This window comes from Nannospalax galili, unplaced genomic scaffold, assembly GCF_000622305.1.
Source record: "Nannospalax galili isolate Female #2095 unplaced genomic scaffold, S.galili_v1.0 scaffold1688, whole genome shotgun sequence".
Taxonomy (NCBI): Eukaryota; Metazoa; Chordata; class Mammalia; order Rodentia; family Spalacidae; genus Nannospalax; species Nannospalax galili.
This window is the reverse complement of record NW_008358621.1, coordinates 2013246-2034916: the sequence shown is the minus strand read 5'-3', so window position 1 is coordinate 2034916 and position 21671 is coordinate 2013246. Positions and strand designations below refer to the sequence as shown.

Here is a 21671-nt window from a genome sequence, read left to right as displayed (position 1 = left end):
TGCAGGCCCCAGCTTCACACTGCCGAGCACCCTGGCAGGATAGTGCTGGGGCAATGCCCCTGGGCAGAAGGCAGGTGACAGATGTTCTAGAAAAAGGTGACTCCACCTCTTCCCTCCCACTGCCACAGCCCTGCCCACCTCTGGCTGGTAAGATCCCCACCTCTTTGCCTGTCCTTCGAGGGGAGGGAGATGTTAAGCACCTTACCAAGAACAAGCCCCTCCCCCTGTATCTGAAGGGGAAACAAGGCTGACGGTCTCTCCACCCATGTCTGGTAAAGAAAATATTGGCCAGTGACACTTGTCAAAGAAAAGTAAAAGGCACTTTATCCCAGGGACATCATGACAGGTGTGGGGACCACTGCACTAAGACCTTTTGGCAGGGAAGAGAGACGGGACTCCAAACACAGGGAGGTAAAGGGCTGGAGATATTGGCTCAGCTGATAAACTGCTTAGAGTGTATGAAGGCCTGGGCTCCAACGCCAGCACTGCATAAAACCAGCTGTGATGGTGTCTGTCTTTAATCCCAGCACTCAGGACGGAGGCAGGAGGATCAGAAATTCAAATTCATCCTCAGTTAGTTAACAAGCTTGAGGACACCAGGGCAACATAAGACCCTGTCAAAAAAAGAAAGAAGAAAGAAAACCTGGAGAGATGGCTCAGCTTTAAGAGCACTGGCTGCTCTTGCAGAGAACCTGGGTTCAGTTCCCAGCATCTGCACAGCAGCTAACAACCATCTGTAACTCTAGTTCCAGGGGATCCAACGCCCTCTTCTGGTCTTTGTGGGCATTGCACTCATGGGTGCATTTACATACATGTAGGCAAAACATTCATACACATAAAATAAAAATTAAAAAACCAAAAGGAAGAAAGTAAAGCAAGGCCAACGGGAGTGTCCGTACATAGAAAATTGTCGAGCGGGCCCACCAAGGTAGGAGGTTCTGGCTCAGCTGTCTAGACTTTTTTCTGTAGAAGCATGGTGATTCAGACATTACCTAGGGGTGCTGAGGAGCTGATCAGATATTGAAGTTGCCAAGTGGGGGAAGACAGAGATCCTAGCTAAATCAACTTAGCAGGACCATCACTAAAATTGGATATTGTAGAGACCCACAGGGAAGTCCAAACGTCAAAGCCTGGCTGAGAAGAGCCTGGAGGAGCTTGATTAAGGGCTGGAGCACATTCATCTGGCAGGAAGCCTCCAGTTCACCTGCACATCAGTGGCAGGACCTCCCAAGCTTGGCATACCTGGCCCAGTGGGTGGAGACCACATTGCACGGGGCTGTCCGGTACACTGCAGGTGTTCGAGCAGCAATCCCCAGCCTCCAGCAACTGCCCTCCTGCTCCACTTCTGAGTTACCACACTCAATGTCTTTAAAAATCACCATAGATACCCTACTTGGCACTGATGTCTCTGGCGGAAGGCCTGGTGAGCCAGGGTGGTGTTGCACGTTGTTTGTTTTTAGGGAGTGCAGTGTGTGTGGCAGACCAGGAAAGAAGGAGGGCTTCAAGCTCTGAGAGCCCTCTGGCCAGACTGGGCAGGCTCTGACCCTCATCTCCTGGTCAGCCAGATCTTGGACAGTGGGCTTCTTTCCTTGTTCTATGGTTCCTTTGGCTGTGGAGTCAGGGTACCAAGGCCACAAGGAGAAAGGATTGTTGCTATCAGGGGCCTGTGCATGAGGTGTGCATAGGGCTCCATTCTAAAGACCTGATTGTATCAAGGGTCTAGCCTCTGGCCTTGAGTGAACTGGGATTGGGATGGGGAGAGTATGGGAAATTAGTACCCCAAATGATCCCCTCATCTGTACCTCCACCCTTCGAATCCAGCATAAATCTCCAAAGCTGTTGACAAGAGTTGGAAATGAGCCCCCGGGGCTTGTCTTCCAACCCCAAGCTTTTCAGACTTCCTCTTCTGGCTGTCCCAAGCCACTGAGCTGGTCTCCGATGCCACTCATTTCCCCTCAGTCAACCCCCACCCTTCTCTGCCCAGCCTTCCCTCTGTGGAGTAGGTCCCTCCCCTCCCCAGGAAGTTCCCTTCTTCCTCCACTCACACACCTGCACATGGGAAGGGGTTAATTTGCACTTGCTTGTGAGTTCCTTTGTAGATATGTGTGTATGTTTTGGTTTGTGGGTCTTGACATAGACTGGAGAGCAGGGGCCCTTAGTTCCGTTCGCGGTGGACATGGGCTTGCTCTGCACCTCAGACTGGCAGTGAAAAGGCTTACCTTGCTTTCATTTGTCTGCACAGACCTGAGTTTTATTTCTGCTTTGACACTGGCATCTATCTACCTCTCAGTGAGATCACCGAGCTCCAAAGGAGAGACACCCTCCAACCAGCGGGGAGCTGGGAATGATTGGATTTATGCCCTGGACAGTCTGCTCCTGGAACCAGCCACTTTCTCCCCTGCCATCAGAGTGGAGGTGCAGGACAGGCAGGTCTTCAGAGACACCCGATGCTCCAGGGGAAGGGCAGGGCCTCCCCACTCCTACCTTGCCCTACCAAGCTCCATGTGCTCAGTAATGAATAATGAACTGGTCAACCTGGAAATTCTACTTGTGGGATGGCAGCCCAGGATGTAAACCTGGGCTCTCCTCAGAGACAGATGGGAAGATATCAGGGGAGGTGCATGTATGATTTCTGTTTTTGTGGAAAATCAAGTGGATTAGGGCTCACTCTCATTTTAACTTAATCATTTCTTTAAAGGTCCCATTTTCAAATACAGACCCGATCTGAGGGGCTGAGCATTAGGGCTTCAACATGTGAATTTTGAGGGAACACAATTCAGCTCAGAATGTCCATTAACAAAACTCCCCAGAAAAGAGAGGTGAGAAAACGCTGTATTCACTCTCGGAGTCAAAACTTTTCTGATACCAAAGCTAATGAAGGTATCAACAGGGAAGAAAAACTCCAGATGAGCATTTCTCATGAACAGAGAAATCAGCACAATTTGACAAACATAATCTATAACAATATAGGAACAGGAAAACAAACCATGACAAAATTGGGTTTATTCTAGGAACGAAAGGTTGATTTTTTTACATTAAAAATCAATCAATATATATCATACATTATCAGATTAAAGAAGAAAATCATTTGACCATCTCAGATGCCACCAACAAAACCGACCAACAAACACTCTTGGGCAAAATTCAACATCCATTCCTGAAAAAAATTCATCAAATTGAGATTGAAGGAGACATCTTCACTGAAAAAGAGGACTCACCGTAAACCACAACCAACAGCTTGGAAAGTTGAATGTTCCCACTGCGAAGAGGCAAGAGTGTTTGCCCCACCACAGCTATTCAACATTGCACTGGTGGTTTTAGTGAAATAAGGTATGATTTAATTATTTTCATTTTATGTGTATGAGTGCACGTGTATGTACCACACGTGCACAGTTCCCACAGAGGCCAGACAAGGGCGTCAGATCCCCTGCAACTGGAGTTAAAGATGGTTGTAAGCTGCCATGTGGGTGCTGGAAACCAAACCCTGGTCCTCTGCAAGAGCTACAAGTTCTTTGTTAAAAATCATATGTGGACTGGAGAGATGGCTCAGTGGTTAAGAGCACTGGCTGTTCTTGCAAGAGGACCTGGGTTCAGTTCCCAGCACCCACGTGGCAGCTCACAACCATCTGTAACTCCAGTTTCAGAGGATCTGACAACCCTCTTCTGACCTTCTCGGCACTGCATAACATGGGTGCAACCTACACACGTGCAGGCAGTACACTCACACACATAAAGTAAAAATAATAAAATGCTTTAAAAATAATGTTAAAAACCATATGTTATTTTATGTACAAGAATACAATTGCGTATTGAATAACACCACGATAAAAATTATTTGCTAAGTTTTAAACCGAAGAAAAAAAGGAAAAAGTTCAGGTTATAAAGCAAATTGAACAGAGTCACTTTTTCCAAGTGAATCAATGCAAAAAATGTATTCAGTGGTTAATCGTGTTAGTGCGATTAGGTGAAGAGACGCACAGAAAGGAATAAAAGGCATTAAGACTGGAAAGGAAGAGGAGAGAATGTTTCTGTCAGTGGAAGCATAGCAGCCCATGTAAGAACTGCCACCTGACCACTGTCACCGTGGATCTGCTCTGCCTGTCAACAGTGTCCCCACCTGGCTGAAGTCAATGTCACCTGGCTGGTGCCAGCTGATGATCCAAACGTTCAGGTTTATAAACTGGCCAAGAAGGGTCAGAATCCCTAACCAGTGTGACCTTCGGGGACTCACTTGGTGTTGCCCGAGTATGTTTTGTGAGAAGTTTGAGAATCCCTAAGTCCAGCTAGGCATAGTGGGTGGCATATGCCTGTGGCGTATGCTTGTGATCCCAGCACTCAGAAAGCACAGGCAGGAGATACACAAGCTTGAAGCCGACACAGAAGACCCTGTCGCCTAAACAAATGGAAAGAAAGAACTCCTGACACTAGAACGAGGGATCTAAGTTCTAGATGGTTCTGATGCAGAGCTGAACCCACCCATTGACCCAGTATGGAGTCCTCCTGCATCGAAGGGAGTATGAGTCATTTCCAGGCTCTGACCTGGTTGCATAAATTTATCTCTGTACACAAACGCTGAAATCATTATTTTATTACAGAGAGAGAGAGAGAGAGAGAGAGAGAGAGAGAGAGAGAGAGAATCCACCAGGTGTGGTGGCTCACACTGTAATCTCAGCACTCAAAGGCTGAGGCAGGCATTTGAGGCCAGCCTGGGCTACATAAACTCCAGAAAAAAAAATCCTGTAGAATCTACAAAAAAGTTATTGAACTCATAAACTGAGGTGAGCCAGGCCTGCCAGAAAAAAAAGACAAAATAATAACAATTATATTTCTAGAAGTTACAAATAAATAGCTAGAAATTGAAAAACTAGAAGTACATTTATAAAAACATCTAAAATGTGAAATATCTAAGGATGAAGCTGACAAAGGGTTGTGCACTGAAAACTGACACAGTGATCAAAGAAGTCAGGAAGACCACAAAACCCAGGGGCATTTTATGTTTCTGAATCAGGATCTCAGTATCAATGAGAGGCCAGGTCTCCCTCTGGCTCCATGGAATCGGAGTCAATGCACTCAGAATAAAAATCTTAGCCTTTTCTTTGAGAGGTTAGCAAACTGATCCTCAAATTCACATGGAAATTAAAAGGATCAGGGCTAATCCTGTCACCTAAAAAAGAAAATTAGGGGCTGGAGAGATGGCTCAGCCATTAAGAGCACTGTCTGCTCTTGCAGAAGACCTGGGTTCGAATCACAGCACGCATATGGTGGCTAGCGACGGTCCATAACTCCATAGCAAGAGTCTGTCTCAAACAAGCAAACAAGGAGACAGACAGTATTAAACCTCTGTGATGTGGGTAGGCAACGTTTTCCTAAATATCATAACAAAAGCACAAGAGATGAAAGAATAATTTGAACTTCATCAAAATTTTAAAAATGTTGTGTTATGAACATCATGAAAGTTAAAGAAAAAAAAATAACCAGGCCTGGTGGCGCATGCCTTTAATCCCCGCACTCTGGAGGCAGAGGCAAGTGGATCCCTGTGAGATTGAGGCCAGCCTGGTCTGAACAGTGAGTTCCAGGCCACCTGGGGCAAGTTCCAGGCCACCTGGGGCTATGGGGAGACCCTGTCTAAAAAACAAAAAGTAAAAAACAAAAACCCACAATGCAAAGTCACGTTCTTGTAGGGAATGTCCAGAACACATTAAAACAAAACAAAACAAAGCAACCTCTTACAAGTCATACTACAGCATTAATGATCCAATTTCAAAATGACAGGATTTGAACAGTCATGTCTCCAAATAAGATAAACTAATGACCAATAAGCCCATGGGAATGTGTTCAGCATCATTAATCACTAGGGAAATACAAATCAAAACCACGATGAGGAACTACTTCACACCCACTAAGGCGACAGTCATGCAAAAGGCAGGCGACAGCAGGTGTCTGTGCTGATGTGTGGCCACTGGAGCCCGGAGCCAGTGTGGCTGAGGGGAGTGTGGCATGCACAGCTGTTTTGGGAACCACTTGACCCTTGCTCAATGCATTAGACACCAATTCCTTCTACACCCAAGAGAAATGAATACATGTATCCACAAAGGAAATGTGTACACAAATGTTCACAGCAGCCTTTATACATTATAACCAAAAGTGGGGGAGACATGTTTGGTGATTGATGAATGGATATACAAAATGTGGGCTAGTTATGCGATGGAATACCATTCAGCCATTAAAAGGAATATGGGGAAGGGGCTGGAATGATGGCTCAGAGGTTAAGAGAACACACTGCTCCTGCAGAAGACCTTGGTTTGGTTTAGTCCTCACATCAGGCAGCTCACAACCATCTGTAACTCCAGCTCCAGGGGATCCAATGCTGCTGGTCACACGTACACACACACACGCACACATACACACACACACACACACACACACAATTACAAATAAGTAAATCTTTAAAAAAGAATACAGGGGCTGGGGAAATGGTTCAGTCAGCAAACTGCTTGCCACACAAGCACGGGTTCTGAGTTCAAATCCAGCATTCACACAGAAGCCAGGCACAGCAGTGCATGCCTGTAATCTCAGCACTGGGAAGGCAGAGACAGAAAGATCCCTGGAGCTCACCGGCCAAACAAAACAAAAACACAACAAAAAAGGAATATAGTATCAGTATGCTACAGCATGGATACATATTCTGAAACAGACAACAGAGACAGGTTACCTAGGACTGAGGGGCGCGGGGGTCCCATATGTGGCAGAGCAGACCAGGGAGCTCCTGTTACAGGTAGGATTTCATTGTGGGGGTGTAAAATTAGATTATGGTAGTGGTTATATACATATTAATATTCAAAAACTGAAGCTGGGCATGGTGGCACTCACCTGTCAGCTGAAGCATTTGGCAGGAGGGAGGAGGATCAGGAGTTTGAGGTCAGCCTGGACTACATGAGGCCTTGTCTTAAAAAACACTAACAAGGGCTGGAGAGATGACTCAGTATTAAGAACACTGGCTGCTCTTACAGAAGGACCCAGGTTCAATTCCCAGCACCCACACGGTGGCTAACAACCATCCATAACTTGGGTTCCAGGGGCTCCAACGCCCTCTTCTGACCTCTACAGGCACTGCACGACACAGGTGCACTTACACACATGCAGGCAACACACTCATACACATAAAATAAAAATAATTTTTTTTTGGTCTTTTTGAGACAGGGTATCCCTGTAGCCCCAGCTGGCCTTGTAGATCAGGCTGGCTTTGAACTTACAGAGATTCACCTGCCTCTCACATGCTGGGATTAAAAGCATTCACCATCACACCCGGCTAAAAATAAATATTTTTTTAAAAAAACAAAAACAAAAGTGAATTAAGAACTGGAGAGAGTTGAGTTGGTAGAGTACTTGCCTACTGTGTATAAAGTCCTGTGTTCAGCTTACCACATAAGCCAGGCAAGGTGGCACATGCCTGTAATCTCAGCATTTAGGTAGGTAGAGGCAAGAAAATCAAAATCAGGGTTATTCTCACACTTTTCAATTCGAGGTCAGCCCGGGCTACTCAAGACCCTGTCTCAAAATTTAAAAACTATATTATACACTTGAAAGAAATTTATATATCCTCAATAAAGCGGTCTTTAGAAATGGTTCCTATTGTTTAGTCATAAAGAAGGACGTTCTGACACATTGCTCAACACGGATAAACCTTAAGGACATTATGTTTATGACAAGGGGAATGTCAGTCACAATGAGATGAATGCTGTGTGACCCACTTCCATGAGGTATCGAGTCTATCCAAATTTGTAGAAACAGAAAGAAGAATGGTGGTTTCCAGGGCTGGGAGGAGGGAATGAAAGCTCGCTGCTCAGTGGGCACAGAGTTTCAGTTTTGCAAGAAGAGTTCTGTGGGCGGGTGGTGGTGGCGGTTGCACAACAGCGTGAGTGCACGCAGCCATGAAACTGCACTTGATGACTATCGTGGAAGATGTTATATCGATACACTTTCGTTAAAGAAATAAATATTGAAAACTGGATTGTAGACCTACAGGTAAAATGTAAGCTTAGGAAATTTCTTTTTTTTTTTTTTAAATTCTCTGTGTATGAATGTATTGCCTGCATGTATGTGAGTGCACCCATGTCATGCAATGCCACGGAGGTCAGAAGAGGGCTTCGGATTCCCCTGGAACTGGAGTTAAGAATGGTTCGTAGCTGCCGTGTGGGTGCTGGTAATCGAACCTGGGTCCTCTGCAAGAGCACTCAGTGCTCTTAACCGCTGAGCCATCTCTCCAGCCCCAGGCGTAGGAAATTTCTAACGGAAAACATAGGAACTGGGCATGGTGATACATGCTTATAATCTCAGTACTTGGGAGGTGGAGGCAGGAGAATCAGGAGTTCAAGGCCAGCCTGGGCTACATAAACCCTGTCTCAAAATACAAACAAGAAACCAGATAGGCAGAAAAAAAATTTTCTCTGTGTGTGACCTGGTGTTAGTCAGATTGCTTAATATAACATTAAAAGCAAAATATGTAAGAGAAAAAGTCAGTAAGTGGGATTTTAGGACCATTTGACTTCTTGCTCTTTCAAGAAGAAAATGGAAGGGCTGGGCGTGTACCTGACATGCAAAGCATTTGCAAAGCGTTTGCACGGCTTGTTTAAGGCTTGGATTCAATGTCCAGCACTGAGAAGGAAGAAAAGAGGGGAAGAGAGAGTAGGGGAGGGAAGGGAAAGAGGGAGGGGAAGATGGAGGGAGGGCGAGAGAGAAAGACCATTAAAAATAAAAAATGAGTTGACACTTCATCAAAGAAGGGTTACAGGTGGGTAATTAGCAGATGGGGAAGGGGCTGGACGTTGTTTGGTCCCCTCTGCCTCCCACCCTCACTCCTCTTCTTTTTCTTCTCTTTTTTTATGTTGCTAAAGAATGAACCCCCTCCACCCCATGCTAGTCACTTCTAAGTTGCATCCCTAACTTAGAAATGGTTTTTTTAAATGCCCTGAGCTATAAACCAGCCATTGCATTCCTAGACATTTTCCCAAGAGCAATGAAAACATTTGTCCAAACAACCAAATGTCTAGCAACTGGTAGACAGATAAACAAATTCCATATAGTGTATCCTTACCATGGAATATTACTCAGCAGTGAAAAAGGAGCACGAAGCTGCAAAGATAAGTCTCCAAATAATTATGCAGAATGAAGCCAGACAAAACGTGTAAATGCTGTGTGATTCCGTTCCATGAAACTCTAGAAAATGCAAAATCATCTGTATGGATGAAACAGTGGTTTCAGTGGTTGCCTGGGAGACAAGTGGGGGAGCAGGGAAAGCTTTGGAGGTGATCAGTAAACTGACTGTCTTGATGTTGACCACCATTTCACAGATGCATGCACATATCACTTAACAAATTGCACATTTTATTTACATATCTTTAAGATCTTCTTTGTATTTGTGTGTGTGTGTGTGTGTGTGTGTGTGTGTGTGTGTGTACTCATATGTGTGTGCAGATGCCCATAGAAGCCAGAATAGGGCACTGGGTCCCTTGGACCTAGAGTTACAGACAGCTGTGAGCTGCCTGACGTGGTTGCTGGGATCTGAACTCAGGTCCTCCGAAAGAGCAGTGTGTGCTCTAAGCCTTCTTTCCAGCCCCTAACTGCATATTTAATAACTGCATATCCTCAGGGGATCCACTGCCAATACCTGAACCTGCAGATACCTAAGTCTACTTTTCTGATATGAAATGGCTTTGTGTTTCCATATAATCTTCACTTGTCCTTCCATGTACTTTATACCACCTACAGAAGCTCTGCATAGCAATATGCACCCTTAATCCCAGTGCTCAGGAGGCAGAGGCAGGAGAATGCTGCAAGTTCAAGGCCAGTCTGGGATACCTAGCAAGTTCCAGACCAGTCAGGGCTGTGTATGAGAACCTATATTAGAAAGGCAAAAATAGCTGGTGTGGTGGCGCACACCTTTAATCCCAGCACTCAAGAGGGAGAGGCAGGTGGATCTCTGTGAGACCGAGGCCAGCCTGGTCTACATAGCAAGTTCCAGGCTAGCTAGGGCTACAGGGAGACCCTGTCTAAAACAAAACAAAAGCCAAAAAATTATTTATTTAATGAATCCACCTTTAGATCACTTATAACACATAACTAGAATGGTATTGCTAAATAGCTCTGTGTGTGTGTGTGTGTGTGTGTGTGTGTGTGTGTATGTGTGTGTGTGTGCATGTAGACCAAGCTAACCTCGATCCCAAAGAGGTCTCCCTGCCTCTGCCTCCCTAGTGCTGAGATTAAAGGTGTTGTCACCACACCCAGCTCTGCCTTATTTTTGGAGACAGGTTCTCTTGCTGAACCTGTAGCTCACCCGTTTGATCAGCCCCGCTGGCTGGGAAGCCCCTGGGATCCTCCTGTCTCTGTCATCCAGTGCTGGGATGACAGACACCCCTCCATGGCTGGCTTTTTATGTGGCTACTGGGGTTCCCATCACAGGCCCTCATGTTTGCGTGGCAAGCACTTTACCGACTAGACCATCTCCCCAGCCCTGTGGAAGCTAGAAGTCTGAGCTCAGGGAAGGGCAGGCTTGGTTTCTTTGAGGCCTCTGTCTGTGGCTGGCCTCCTCCCTGGGTCCTCACACAGTCCTTTCTGTGTGCTGCTCTGTGTTCTTGTTTTGAGGCAGGGTCTAGAACTTTCTGGGTAGGCCAGGCCAGCCTGGAACTTACAACCTCAGTCTCCCAGGTGCTAGGATCCTAGGCACACACCATCATACCCATCTCCTGTTCATCAGTTACTTTTTAAATTTTTTTGATTTATTTTATATTTTTATTTCAGGTGTGTGAGTGTATTGCCTGCGTGTATGTAAGTGCACCCATGTCGTGCAATTGCCGTGGAGGTCAGAAGAGGGTGTCAGATCCCCTGGAACTGGAGTTACAGGATGCTCATCAGCTGTTATGTGGGTGCTTGGAATTAAACCTGGGTCCTCTGGAAGAGCAGCCAGTGCTCTTAACCGCTGAGCCATCTCTCCAACCCCCACCCCTTGATTTATTTATATTATGTGCGTGAGCATTTTGCCTGCAGATAGATAAGTGCTCCCATGCATGCAATCCTGTGGAGGCCAGAAGAGGGGGGTCAGATCACCTGGAACTGGAGTTATAGATTGTTGTTAGCTGCTATGTGGAATTGAACCCAGGTCCTCTGCAAGAGCAGCAGCCAGTGTTTTTAACCACGGAGCCATCTCTCCAGCCCTTAATCTCTCACACAGCCAGCATGTAAACCATGCTTTGAGGAGCAAGTAGCACTGGTGATGAGGCCTTGGTGTTGAAAGAACTATAAGGAAGGAATGCAAACACTGGTGGACTTCCTGGAGGAAGGGGAAGTTTGTATGTGACAGAGGCTGTCATTTCCTATAGACTTAATAGCATGCTCACCTGTGCTAACCCTGTTACTGGGTTACACAAGCCCTGTGGAATTCTATTAATGATTTTTTAAAATGCCTCTGCCTTCTTGTCCTACCCACATAAGTTGGCACCCCCTCTGTCTCCTTAGAATAAATTAATTAAACAAACCAAGCCTTATTATTTCTTAGATGAGCCACCACATAGCACAGGCCCCAGCTTGAAAGTGTACAGCCAATCTCGAGACACTATAGGCCCCTAACATACAGAGACTTGCCCTGTTCTTCCTCCTCTGCCCCCTGCACCATGTGCTGGCTCTGGCTGGGGACCAGCACACAGTAGGTGCTCAGGAAGTGTCCGCTGCACAAAGTCGTTTGCCTGGCGCCCGTGGAATTTCTTGAACGAGTACGCTTTGACTCTCCCAGGTCAATGCCAATAATTACTCTCATCTCTCATCATTAGGCACTTACAGCGTACCAGGTACATTGCCCACGCACCTCATCCGTGTCAAGGGAGCCTCACCAGCTGACTGTTATCATCTCCCTCTGCCCCACTTCACAGATGAGCAAGAAGGGGATCCCTCAGCCTCTGACGGACTGTCGGGCCCTGGGGAGTGGGGCGGGAAGCAGGGGCTGATTTGGATCTGCAAACAAGCTAGAACCAGCCAGCGAGAAGCCCCTCTCAGTTTCTAACCATAGGGAGTACAACTGATTGGGGGGAGAGAGAGAGAGAGAGAGAGAGAGAGAGAGAGAGAGAGAGAGAGAGCCCCACATCCTTGTGGAGGTCCAAAGACAATTTCCAGAAGTCTGTTCTATTGCCTTCCACCTTGGTGAAGCAGGGACGGTCTCGCTTGTCTCAGCTGCTCCCCCGAGGTGCCCAGGCTCACTAGCCTGCAAGTTTCCCAACTCTCCTGGCTGTCTCCTGTCTTTTTCTGTAGGAATGCCGGTTTTACGGACGTGCACCACCACATCTGACTTTTTACATGAGTTCTGGGGATCAAGTTCCGGTCACAGGCTGGCATGGCTAGTGCCTTTACCAACTGAGCCATCTCCCTTGTCCTTGAAGGAGTGCCACCTTGAGTGAACTGAGAGTTCTCACCAGAAATCCCCCTTTTGTGCAATCAGCTCTCATTTAGAAGCAAGGATCTGGGCCTGAGATGCACAGGGAGCTGTTTGCCCAGCCTGTTCCGTGGGTCAGCCACGAGCCTCATTCCTTCTGGAAGAAGGGGTCACCAGGTGTCACCCCCTTTTTGATCAACTGTTGTTTATCAGTCATTCAGCCTGGAACTATTCCTGTAGAGCCTCTTAAAGCCCATTTTTCAGGTGGGAAACTTGAGGCTCCAAGAGATGAAGCAACATCATCAAAATGACTCTGTTATGACCCTGTCTGATATCAGAACAGAGACTTTGTTATGACTGCACAGCCTCAGCTGTCATAAGTTAGGAGACCAGAGAAGATGCCAGGTGCCCTCCTCAATCATTCTCCACCTTATATTTATTTGTTTATTGTTTGTTTGCTTGTTTGTTTGTATGAATGTTTTGCCTGGGTGTATGTAAGCACACCTGTGCATGCCTTCAGAGGCCAGAAGAGGGCTTCGGATCTCCTAGAACTGGAGTTACAGACGGTTGTTAGCCACCATGTGGGTTCTGGGAATGGAACCCAGGTCCTCTGCAAGAGCAGCCAGTGCTCTTAACCACTGAGCCATCTCTCCAGCCCCTGCACCTTATTTTTTTTGAGACAGGGTCTCTCCTTGAACCTGGAGCTCTCCACTTCAGCCAGATTGGACCGTTAACAAGCCTCTGAGACCCTCCTGTCTGCATCTTCCCAGTGCTGGAATCACAGGTGCACAGCACTATGCCTGGCTTTTTTAAATGGGTGCTGGGGATCAAATTTAGATCTTTATGTTTGCATGGCAAGCAATTTATCAATTGAGTCACCTCCCAGCCCCAGTTGTAACTTTTTAAAAATTATATTTTTATTTTATGAGTATATCTCCAGTGCCCATGTGTGCAATGCCTTTGGAGGCCAGAAGAGGGTGTTGGATCCCCTGGAACTGGAGTTACAGATGGTTGTTAGCCACCATGTAGGTGCTGAGAACTGAACCCAGGTCCTCGGCAAGAGCAGTCAGTGCTCTTAACTGCTGAGCCATCTCTCAGCCCCAATGGTAACTATTTTTAATGACATCTCTCTGGCATCGAGGCTCCTTCCCACTCCTGCCCACCCACCACCTGGAGAGTGAGCTACACTGTGACCCAACAGTCTTAGCAAAAACCTTTCCAGCTGCAACCAGCGACACCAGCACACAGACTGGCTGTGTGTCAGGACACACCCAGGGGCACTGTAGCTGCGGTAGAAGTGGGGGAGGGGCAGGTAAAGCCATGCAGATTTTCAGAGAAAGAAAAAGTTTTAAAACTTTTGTGTCTTCTGCACTTCCATTTCAGTTCTGGAAATCTATTCTAGAGAAGTCACCAAACAAAAGAAAAAGTTACAGAAATAGCCCAGATGGCAGGGCTGAAATTTATAGCTATGCCCTGTGTGTTTCAAAATATAACACTGAAAAATATAGATATGAAAAAAGACCCAGATCCAATTATATGGAGAAAAAATTATGGAGCTGAGACTTATGCTGACAGACAGCAGACTAGGCAGTGAAGAAGGAAAGGTTAGTGATTTGTTCTGTGTGTCATAAGCAGTGAGGGCGAGGATGAAGATGATGATAGTGATGAGGGGACTAAACCCAGCTAACATTTTTTTGACTTTTAGCTGTACATGTATTGGATCAGTTCATTTGTTGTGACTGTAATGAAAGACCCAAGGCTGGACACTTTATAAATAAAAGAGGTTAATGTAGCTCACAGTTTGGGAGACTGAAAGTCCAAGACTGGGTGGCTCCATGGGCTCTCCTCTGGTGAGGGCCTTTTTGGCTGGGTCACACTTTAGTGACTGGTGTCGTGGAAGGAGCACCCACCATAGGGAGAGATAAGAGGGTGCGATGGGCATCCTGAAACAGGGAGGGGCAGGAGTGACCTCCTACCAGGCTACACCTCTTTTTCGCTCTGTATTATTTTGAGATAGATCTTGTTACATAGCCTAGGATGGCCTAGATCTTTCTATGTAGACAAGGCTGGCCTCACACTTGCAGTGATCCTCCTGCCTCTGCCTCCCTAGTATTGGGATGGCAGGTGTGCACCACCTTGCCCAGCATAGACTCCACCTCTGAAAGGTCCAACTGTGTCTCAACATCTCATTTCGAGGACCAAGCTCCCAAAGCCTGAGCCCTTGGGGACACACTCAAAGTCTTCCCAGACCACAGCACACATAGAGCCAGAAGGCTCGCTACAGTCCTGTGACAAAGGTGCCATCCTCACCCTGTAAGTGCAAGAGGTGGAGGTCTGCAACTTGATCCAGGTTGAGCAATTGGGACGTTGGGGAGGCCAGGCTCTTTTACCCAGGTAGTCTGGGTTTGAACCTCGTCTCCTGAGCTCTGCCTCCCACCCCCAGGTGTAATTCTGCAGCCTCCTGTCCACCTACCTTCCCACATCCTTCATCAAGTGGCTAGATGTGGTCTGGCTTCCTACACTAGAGTTTGAACCTCCCCGTGGTCAGGGAAGGGAGGAACACTTAACCCAGGTTTTCAAATGAGAATACTGATTCATGGTGGCAAAGCCATTTGCCCAGGGCCCCAGAGCTAGCAGAATTCTGTCCTCCGTGTGCCTTGACTTTGCTAGACATGTGGGGACAACTGGGAAGCAGGAGTGTTGAAGGTCTCTGAACAGCGTCAACACATGCCTTCTCTCAATAGGGAATCAGCATGTGGAATCCACCAGAGCTGCTGGGTCCAGCTGCTGAGCCTCCTGCCCTAGACAGGTCAGATGGGGGAGGTGGCCACATGCCCTGCCAAGAACCCAGATCTGGAAGTCTTGCAGGGTAACCAGCGTGGGCAAGAAAACATGCAAGTATTGAGCGCCAGGAAGAGGAAACATTACAGGCCATGGACACGTGTCTGCTCCATGTTGGTTTCCTAGGCACGTTCGTCTTGGCACCTGCCAATCAAGTTTCTTACAGCTGACTTACGTCAGTCATTTCTCCAAAGCCATTTATAAGAATACATGGAGACATCAAGTTTGCCTGCTGCTGAATATTGTTTTTCTTCTTTTTCTCTTTGTTCTGTGTTGCTTTTGGTTTTGAGACAAGGCAGCTCAGGCTGGCCTGGAACTCACTATTGTAGCTCAGGCTGGCCTTGAACTTGCAGCAGTCCTTCTGCCCCAGACTCCCAAGTACTGGGATTAAAGCTGTGCCACCGTGCCTAGCTAATTGTTTTGCTGGTATGTTGCTTTCTAACAAAGGAGGTGACTGCTTGGTTGACAGAGTCAAGAAACAAAGACTTGATTGATGAGGTAGTGAGACTGAGGCAGGAGGGTCACTGACTTTGAAACCAGCTTGGACTATTGAGTGAGACTCTATCTAAAGCAAAGGAAAGAAAGGAGGGAGGAAGGCTGAGAGAGAGAGAGAGAGAGAGAACAGCAATGACACACACTCAGAAGTGACTCCTGCTGGCACAGATTTTGGGTGAACTGATTGGCCAGGGGCAAAGAGGGTGGTCTGGCATTGTGTCCTAAACAGTCATCTTCAAGCCTCAAGAACCCACTTCTGTTGTTTACAGCAAAAGTCCTAGGTGTGTCCTGCAGGCCACAGCTCCACCCCTGTTGGCCAGGTCAGTGCCATCAATCTAATTGGGACTCTTTCATGTAAACTGGGGCAGATCTCCTGCAGGCTAAGTTGCCGACACAAGTCAACTGCTTTCCAATCATGGGTGTCCTTTGAGTCAGTCTGCCTACTTGAGGCAACTGTCGGTCATGAACTGGAATGTCGGAACATCTCTCTTTCATTGAACTTGAATGATTAAAAGATGGTTTGGTGTAGGGAGTGGTGGCGTGCACCTTTAATCCCAGCACTCGGGTGATGGAGGTAGGTGGATCTCTGTGAGATCGGGCCAGCCTAGTCTACATAGTGAGTTCCAGGCCAGCTGGGGCTACAGGGAGACCTTGTCTCAAAAAGACCAAAAAAAATAATAATAGTGTCTTATGGATGGTGTCCATCCATAAGAGATTCATTGCATAGACAGTAAAGTGGTGAAACAGAACGTGAGATTGCCTTTCAAAATGGCACTGCAATAGAGCATCTAACAACATAAACGTACATGCAACTAATGTCGATAAATGAAATACTGGGGCTGGGGATGTAGCTCAGCTGAGAGGCATGGTATGCACAAAGCCCTGTGTTTAATTCCCAGCACTGCACAAACCAGGCATGGTGGTACCCACCTGTAATCCTAGCACTTGGGAGGTAGAGGCAGGACCAGAAGTTCCAGGTCATTGTTGGCTACATAGAGAGTTTGAGGCTAACGTGAGCTACATGAAACCCTGTCTGGGGGTGGGGGGGAACCAAACAAACAAGTACTGTGTAAAACATTTTCCTAATTTAGTTAGGGAAGAATAAAGATAGAAAAATAAGAGATATGCTCATAAGTAGCAATAAATAGTATGTAGGTAGGTAGATGATAACTCCATAGAGGATACAAAATAGATAAATAAGATAGATAGATAGATTAGATAGGTAGGTAGATGATAGATACATAGATACATAGATAGGTGATAGGTAGATGACTGATGATAGATTAGATAGATGATAGATAGATATAGATAGATGATAGATAGATAGATAGATGATAGATAGATAGATAGATAGATAGATAGATAGATAGATAGATAGATAGATAGGCTGGAGAGCTGGCTCAGTGGTTAAGAGCACTAGCTGTTCTTGCAGAAGACCTGGATTCAATTCCCAGCACCTACATGGTGGTTAACAACCATCTGTAACTCCAGTTCCAGGGGCTCCAATTCCTTCTTCTGACCTCTGTGGACATTGCATGACACGGTTGCACTTACATACATGCAGGTAATATGCTCATACACATAAAATAAAAATAATAAATAATATAGAAACAACCAGAGTGGTTGTGGTGCACGCCCGTAGTCCCAGCACTCGGGAGGCAGAGGCAGGCGGATCTCTGTGAGTTTGAGGCCAGCCTGGTCTACATAGTGAGTTCCAGGACAGCTGTACAGGGAGACCCTGTCTCAAAAAGACCAAAAAAAATTTTTTAAGCAATATACATAAATGATAGAAGATAGATACAAGATAGATAGGTGACTGCTACGTGAAAATAGAATCAAAGTAACATAAACCCAGTTGCTAATGATGTTTTACATCTTCACAGGATTCTAAACTTCAAGTTGCATGTTTTTCAAATCTTCTACACTGTAGTTGAGTGGGTAGAGCATTTGCCCAACATACGAAAGGCCTTGAGTTCCATCTCCTGTACCACCAAATCGTTTTGCCAAATCTCCTTCACTAGATAAATGTTTATCTCAAAAAGCTTTGGGCAATTCTGATACTAAAAACCAAGGGGAAAAAATCCTGAAGCTCTAGAAAAGAGGAAGCAGGAGCGTTGGTCGCTTCTGCAGGAGCTGGAGCTGGGAGGGGGGAGGCTGGGTGGGTGCATCTGCTCTAAGGGGCTGCCTACGTGGAAGGGGACTTCCAGTAACTTTGTTCTCTGATCGGTGCTGGGACCATGGAACTGTTCCTGATGTGTGGACTGCTGCTGATGGCTGGTGAGTGGGGACAGACTGTGACTGGGGAGGAAGCACTGTGTCTTTCTCCTTAGACTGGGGTCTCTGGGCTGCTCTGACCCCCGGTGTACTGAAACTTCAGTCTCCCCCAACCCTTCCATATCTGACAAGGAGCCGTCAGTGTCTGCAGACAGCTAGGACAGAGGCTGCATCCAGAGAGCAGGGAGTGGCTAAATTTCAGGGCATGCTAAGAAAAGGATCCCTTTCCCGGTGGTAGGGAGGAGGTCTGGGGGCCAGTTCCTACTCAGTCTTTAGCAGATCAGATGGGAAGATATGGCTGCTTGCAAATTGGCTTTCCTTTTCCTAATCCATTTCAAAATATATGATTTTATAAAGAGCTTCCCTTTTTTAAGGAAATTTTATGTTGTTTGGGGCCACTGAGAGGGGCATATCACAGGGTTACAATGAAGCCCTTTGGCAAATTTCCAACCAAGCTACAGAAATCCATTCTTTAGTTTAGTGAGACAATGTAACATAGAGACAGGATTCTTAGAGGAATCTCCATTCAAACATGGAACCCATCACCTCCTGGCAGTGTGCCCTGGGCCAAGCCACCTAGTCTCTCCATGACCTCACCTGCTAAGTACACCGCAGGGTCTTCCATCCTCCCTACAGGGCTGTTAGAAGGACTCTAATGAGAGGATAGTTACAAGTATTGAGCAAGTGTGACTAGCTTAGCATCGAAATGTGCAGATGGTAGTTGGGTCTCTTCTAGCCATCACACACTCTCCTCCACCTAGGGTGGGGGCATCTGAGCCTGGGAATAGCTACTGGGATGGGAGTTGCTGACAGGCCCCGGTAGGCACCACTTGGGCTTATTTTCTCAGACTGGGTCCGTGTCCCTACAAAATGATGAGAAAAAGACGACCCAAAAGTATGCCAGGAACACTGCTTGCCCTGTAGGGGAGAGCTGCCCCTTCCGGGGGAGTTTAGAGGATCTTTCTGATCTGAAGTTGAAAAGGCTGAATTTGAAGCAAAGAAAAAGAGAGCAGAGCGAGGTGGGGTGACTCAGACCTGCGATCCCAGCACTGGGGAGGCTGACACAGGAGGATAGCCGTGAGTTCAAGGCCAGCTTGGGTTACAGAGGATAAAAACTCTGAGTGAGAGAGAGAGAGAGAGAGAGAGAGGAGGGAGAGGAGAGAGAGAGAAATAGAGATAGAGACAGACAGACAGAGAAACGGAAGCAGACACACACATGGGGTCGGGGGGTAGAGTAAGATTCTGAATTCAGGTCTTCGTCTTTGTAGTTATATTTGCTTTGAGGCTCTTTATTATGAAATCTGAGACTCCCCAAATTCCAGATGGGAATTCCAGATGATTCCAAGGGCCTAGGGTCATTCATCAACACAGTTAAAACCGAGCAAAACTTCTTTCTAGCATCCTCTTTTCCAAGGCCTCTGTGTCAAACAGAAGTGGTCCCAGGGACCCCACACACTGAGGGATCAACACCGGGAAACAACAGCCAGTTATTTCAAGATGGAACCCAAGGCCACCTGCTTATGCCTGCCTTGTCCACTACAGGAATGCCTGTACCCTGCCATTGCCTCCCACCCCTCATCTCTTACCCCAGCCTCCTCCAGTGTGGGCCTCACCCCTCTTTACTGTCTATTTCCTGTGCTTGAGGAACCTCACTGTGATGTCAGCCAGGTTTACTCTGTCCCCCAGCCTTGTCCAGATCCATTGGACCTGCACTCCCTGTGTTCTGGAAGCATCTCTTAGAGCCATACACATGCACACATATATCCTCTTCTGTTTATCCCAATCCCCCTGAGACCATCAATTCCATGTATTTTATTTCTCCAAACTCAACATAATGTGCTCCTCTCTCCCAATAAAGTAGATTTCCCTTAAGATTAATTCTGGCCCCCAGCTTCAGACCGGAAATGAACAGCATTGATTTCTGAATCACATTGCCTCCCAGGAGAGCAACGTGCTACTTAATGCTCAGATTTCTCTGGAGAGAGAGGGAGGGAGGGAGGGTTGAGGCAGGAAAGGAGTCCCGGCTCTGTCTTTCCATTCCAAATAGGAAATCAATGTTTGGAGACACAATGAAGCCAGACCACGGTGGCTTGAATTCTGGCTTGATTTTCCTCTCCCTGTGTGACCTTGAGGCAAGTCAGGAAGGAGCCTCAGTTGTCAATTTGTCAATTTGCTCATTTGTAAACTGGGGGGTCAAAAATGGAATTCCTGGTCTGAGTGGGGGGTGTGGCTCAGTAGGTAAAGTTCTTGCTTTGCCAGTATAAAGACCTAACTTCAAGCCTCAGAGCCCAGGTAAAAATTAATGCCAGTATGCTAGTCCAAACTTGTAGTCACGGTGTTAGAGAGGGAGCAACACGGATTGCCGGTCAGCCAGTCTAGACTTATTGGTGAGCTTCAGGGTCATAGGTGATGCCATTCCTGAAGATGACATCAGAGCTTTCCCTTTGGCCTTCACACATGAAAAACACACATGAACATACACACGTGCACTAAAACATGAAAGTCTGGAGTTGGGGAGATGGCTCAGTGATTAAGAATACATACTGCTCTTGCCGAGGACCCAAGGTTGGTTCCCAGCACCCACACTGGGCAGCTCACAACCACCTGAAATTCCAGCTACAGGGGATCCGACACCTCTGTCCTGTCCTCTGCAGGCCCTGGCCTTCACGTACACAAAGCCACACACATAAAATTAAAAATAACAAAATAAAAATTTAAAATGGAATTCCTAGCTGGGTGTGGTGGTGCAGACCTGTCATTCCAGCATTTGGAAGGTAGAGACAGGAGGATCAGGGATTCAAGATCAACTTTGGTTACATAGCAAGTTCCAGACCAGCCTGGACTACATGAGACCTGTGTCAACCCCAACTCACCGCTCCCCCCAAAAGGTACTTCTATCACCATACACACAGAAAAGAGGTTTTCATTGTGCCAACACCAATGCAAATGTTAACAGATGCATTGTAATTTTGTAAAATGAAGACACTGAAAAATCTTAGATGAGGAGGATTTAAAAACCCTCTGGCCCACTTTGCCACTTTAACACACATTGAAAATTGTTCCAAACTAGGGCTGGAGAGATGGCTCAGGAATTAAGAACACATACTGGGGCTGGAGAGATGGCTCAGCAGTTAAGAGCACTGACTGCTCTTGCAGAGGACCCGGGTTCGATTCCCAGCACCCACATGGTGGCTAAAACCATCCTTAACTCCAGTTCCAGGGGAATCCGAAGTCCTCTTCTGACCTCCACGGCACTATGCCACATGGGTGCACTCACTTACATGCAGGCAATATACTCATACACATAAAATAAAAATAATAAATAAAATAAGAAAAAAAAAGAATACATACTTCTCTTGCAGAGGACCCAAATTTGACTCCCAGCACCTACATCAGGCAGCTTACCTCTAACTCCAGCTCCAGGGTATCCAATGCCCTCTTCTGGGCTCCTCAAGCACCTGCACTCACATGTACATACCCCCACACAGGCACACACACATATACATAATTAAAAGTTTAAAAGTTAATAATTTTTAAAAAATTATTCCAATCTAGAAAGTTTACTTATTTAAGAAACAGTATTAGTGTTGATGGAATTGAATCAGTAAACAAATACACAAAAGATCTGTAGTAAGCATTCTCT

The 21671-nt window shown here is 46.5% G+C and overlaps 1 protein-coding gene across 2 annotated transcripts in view; it reads left to right on the top strand.

Annotated features, from left to right (window-relative positions):
• Positions 1 to 3085: 3085 nt before the first annotated feature.
• Pla2g2d (phospholipase A2 group IID) overlaps positions 3086 to 21671 on the top strand; it is a 21815-nt gene continuing 3229 nt past the window's right edge. The window contains exon 1 of one of the 2 annotated variants that reach the window (XM_029558040.1): positions 3086 to 3330. Coding sequence is in view for 1 of the 2 variants with exons in the window: in XM_008821851.3 (XP_008820073.1) it covers positions 17992 to 18031 (40 nt within the window). In the remaining variant the exon portion in view is untranslated. Of the gene's footprint in view, positions 3331 to 17991; positions 18032 to 21671 lie in introns of those variants that run through there. The other variant, XM_008821851.3, reaches the window with a different exon arrangement.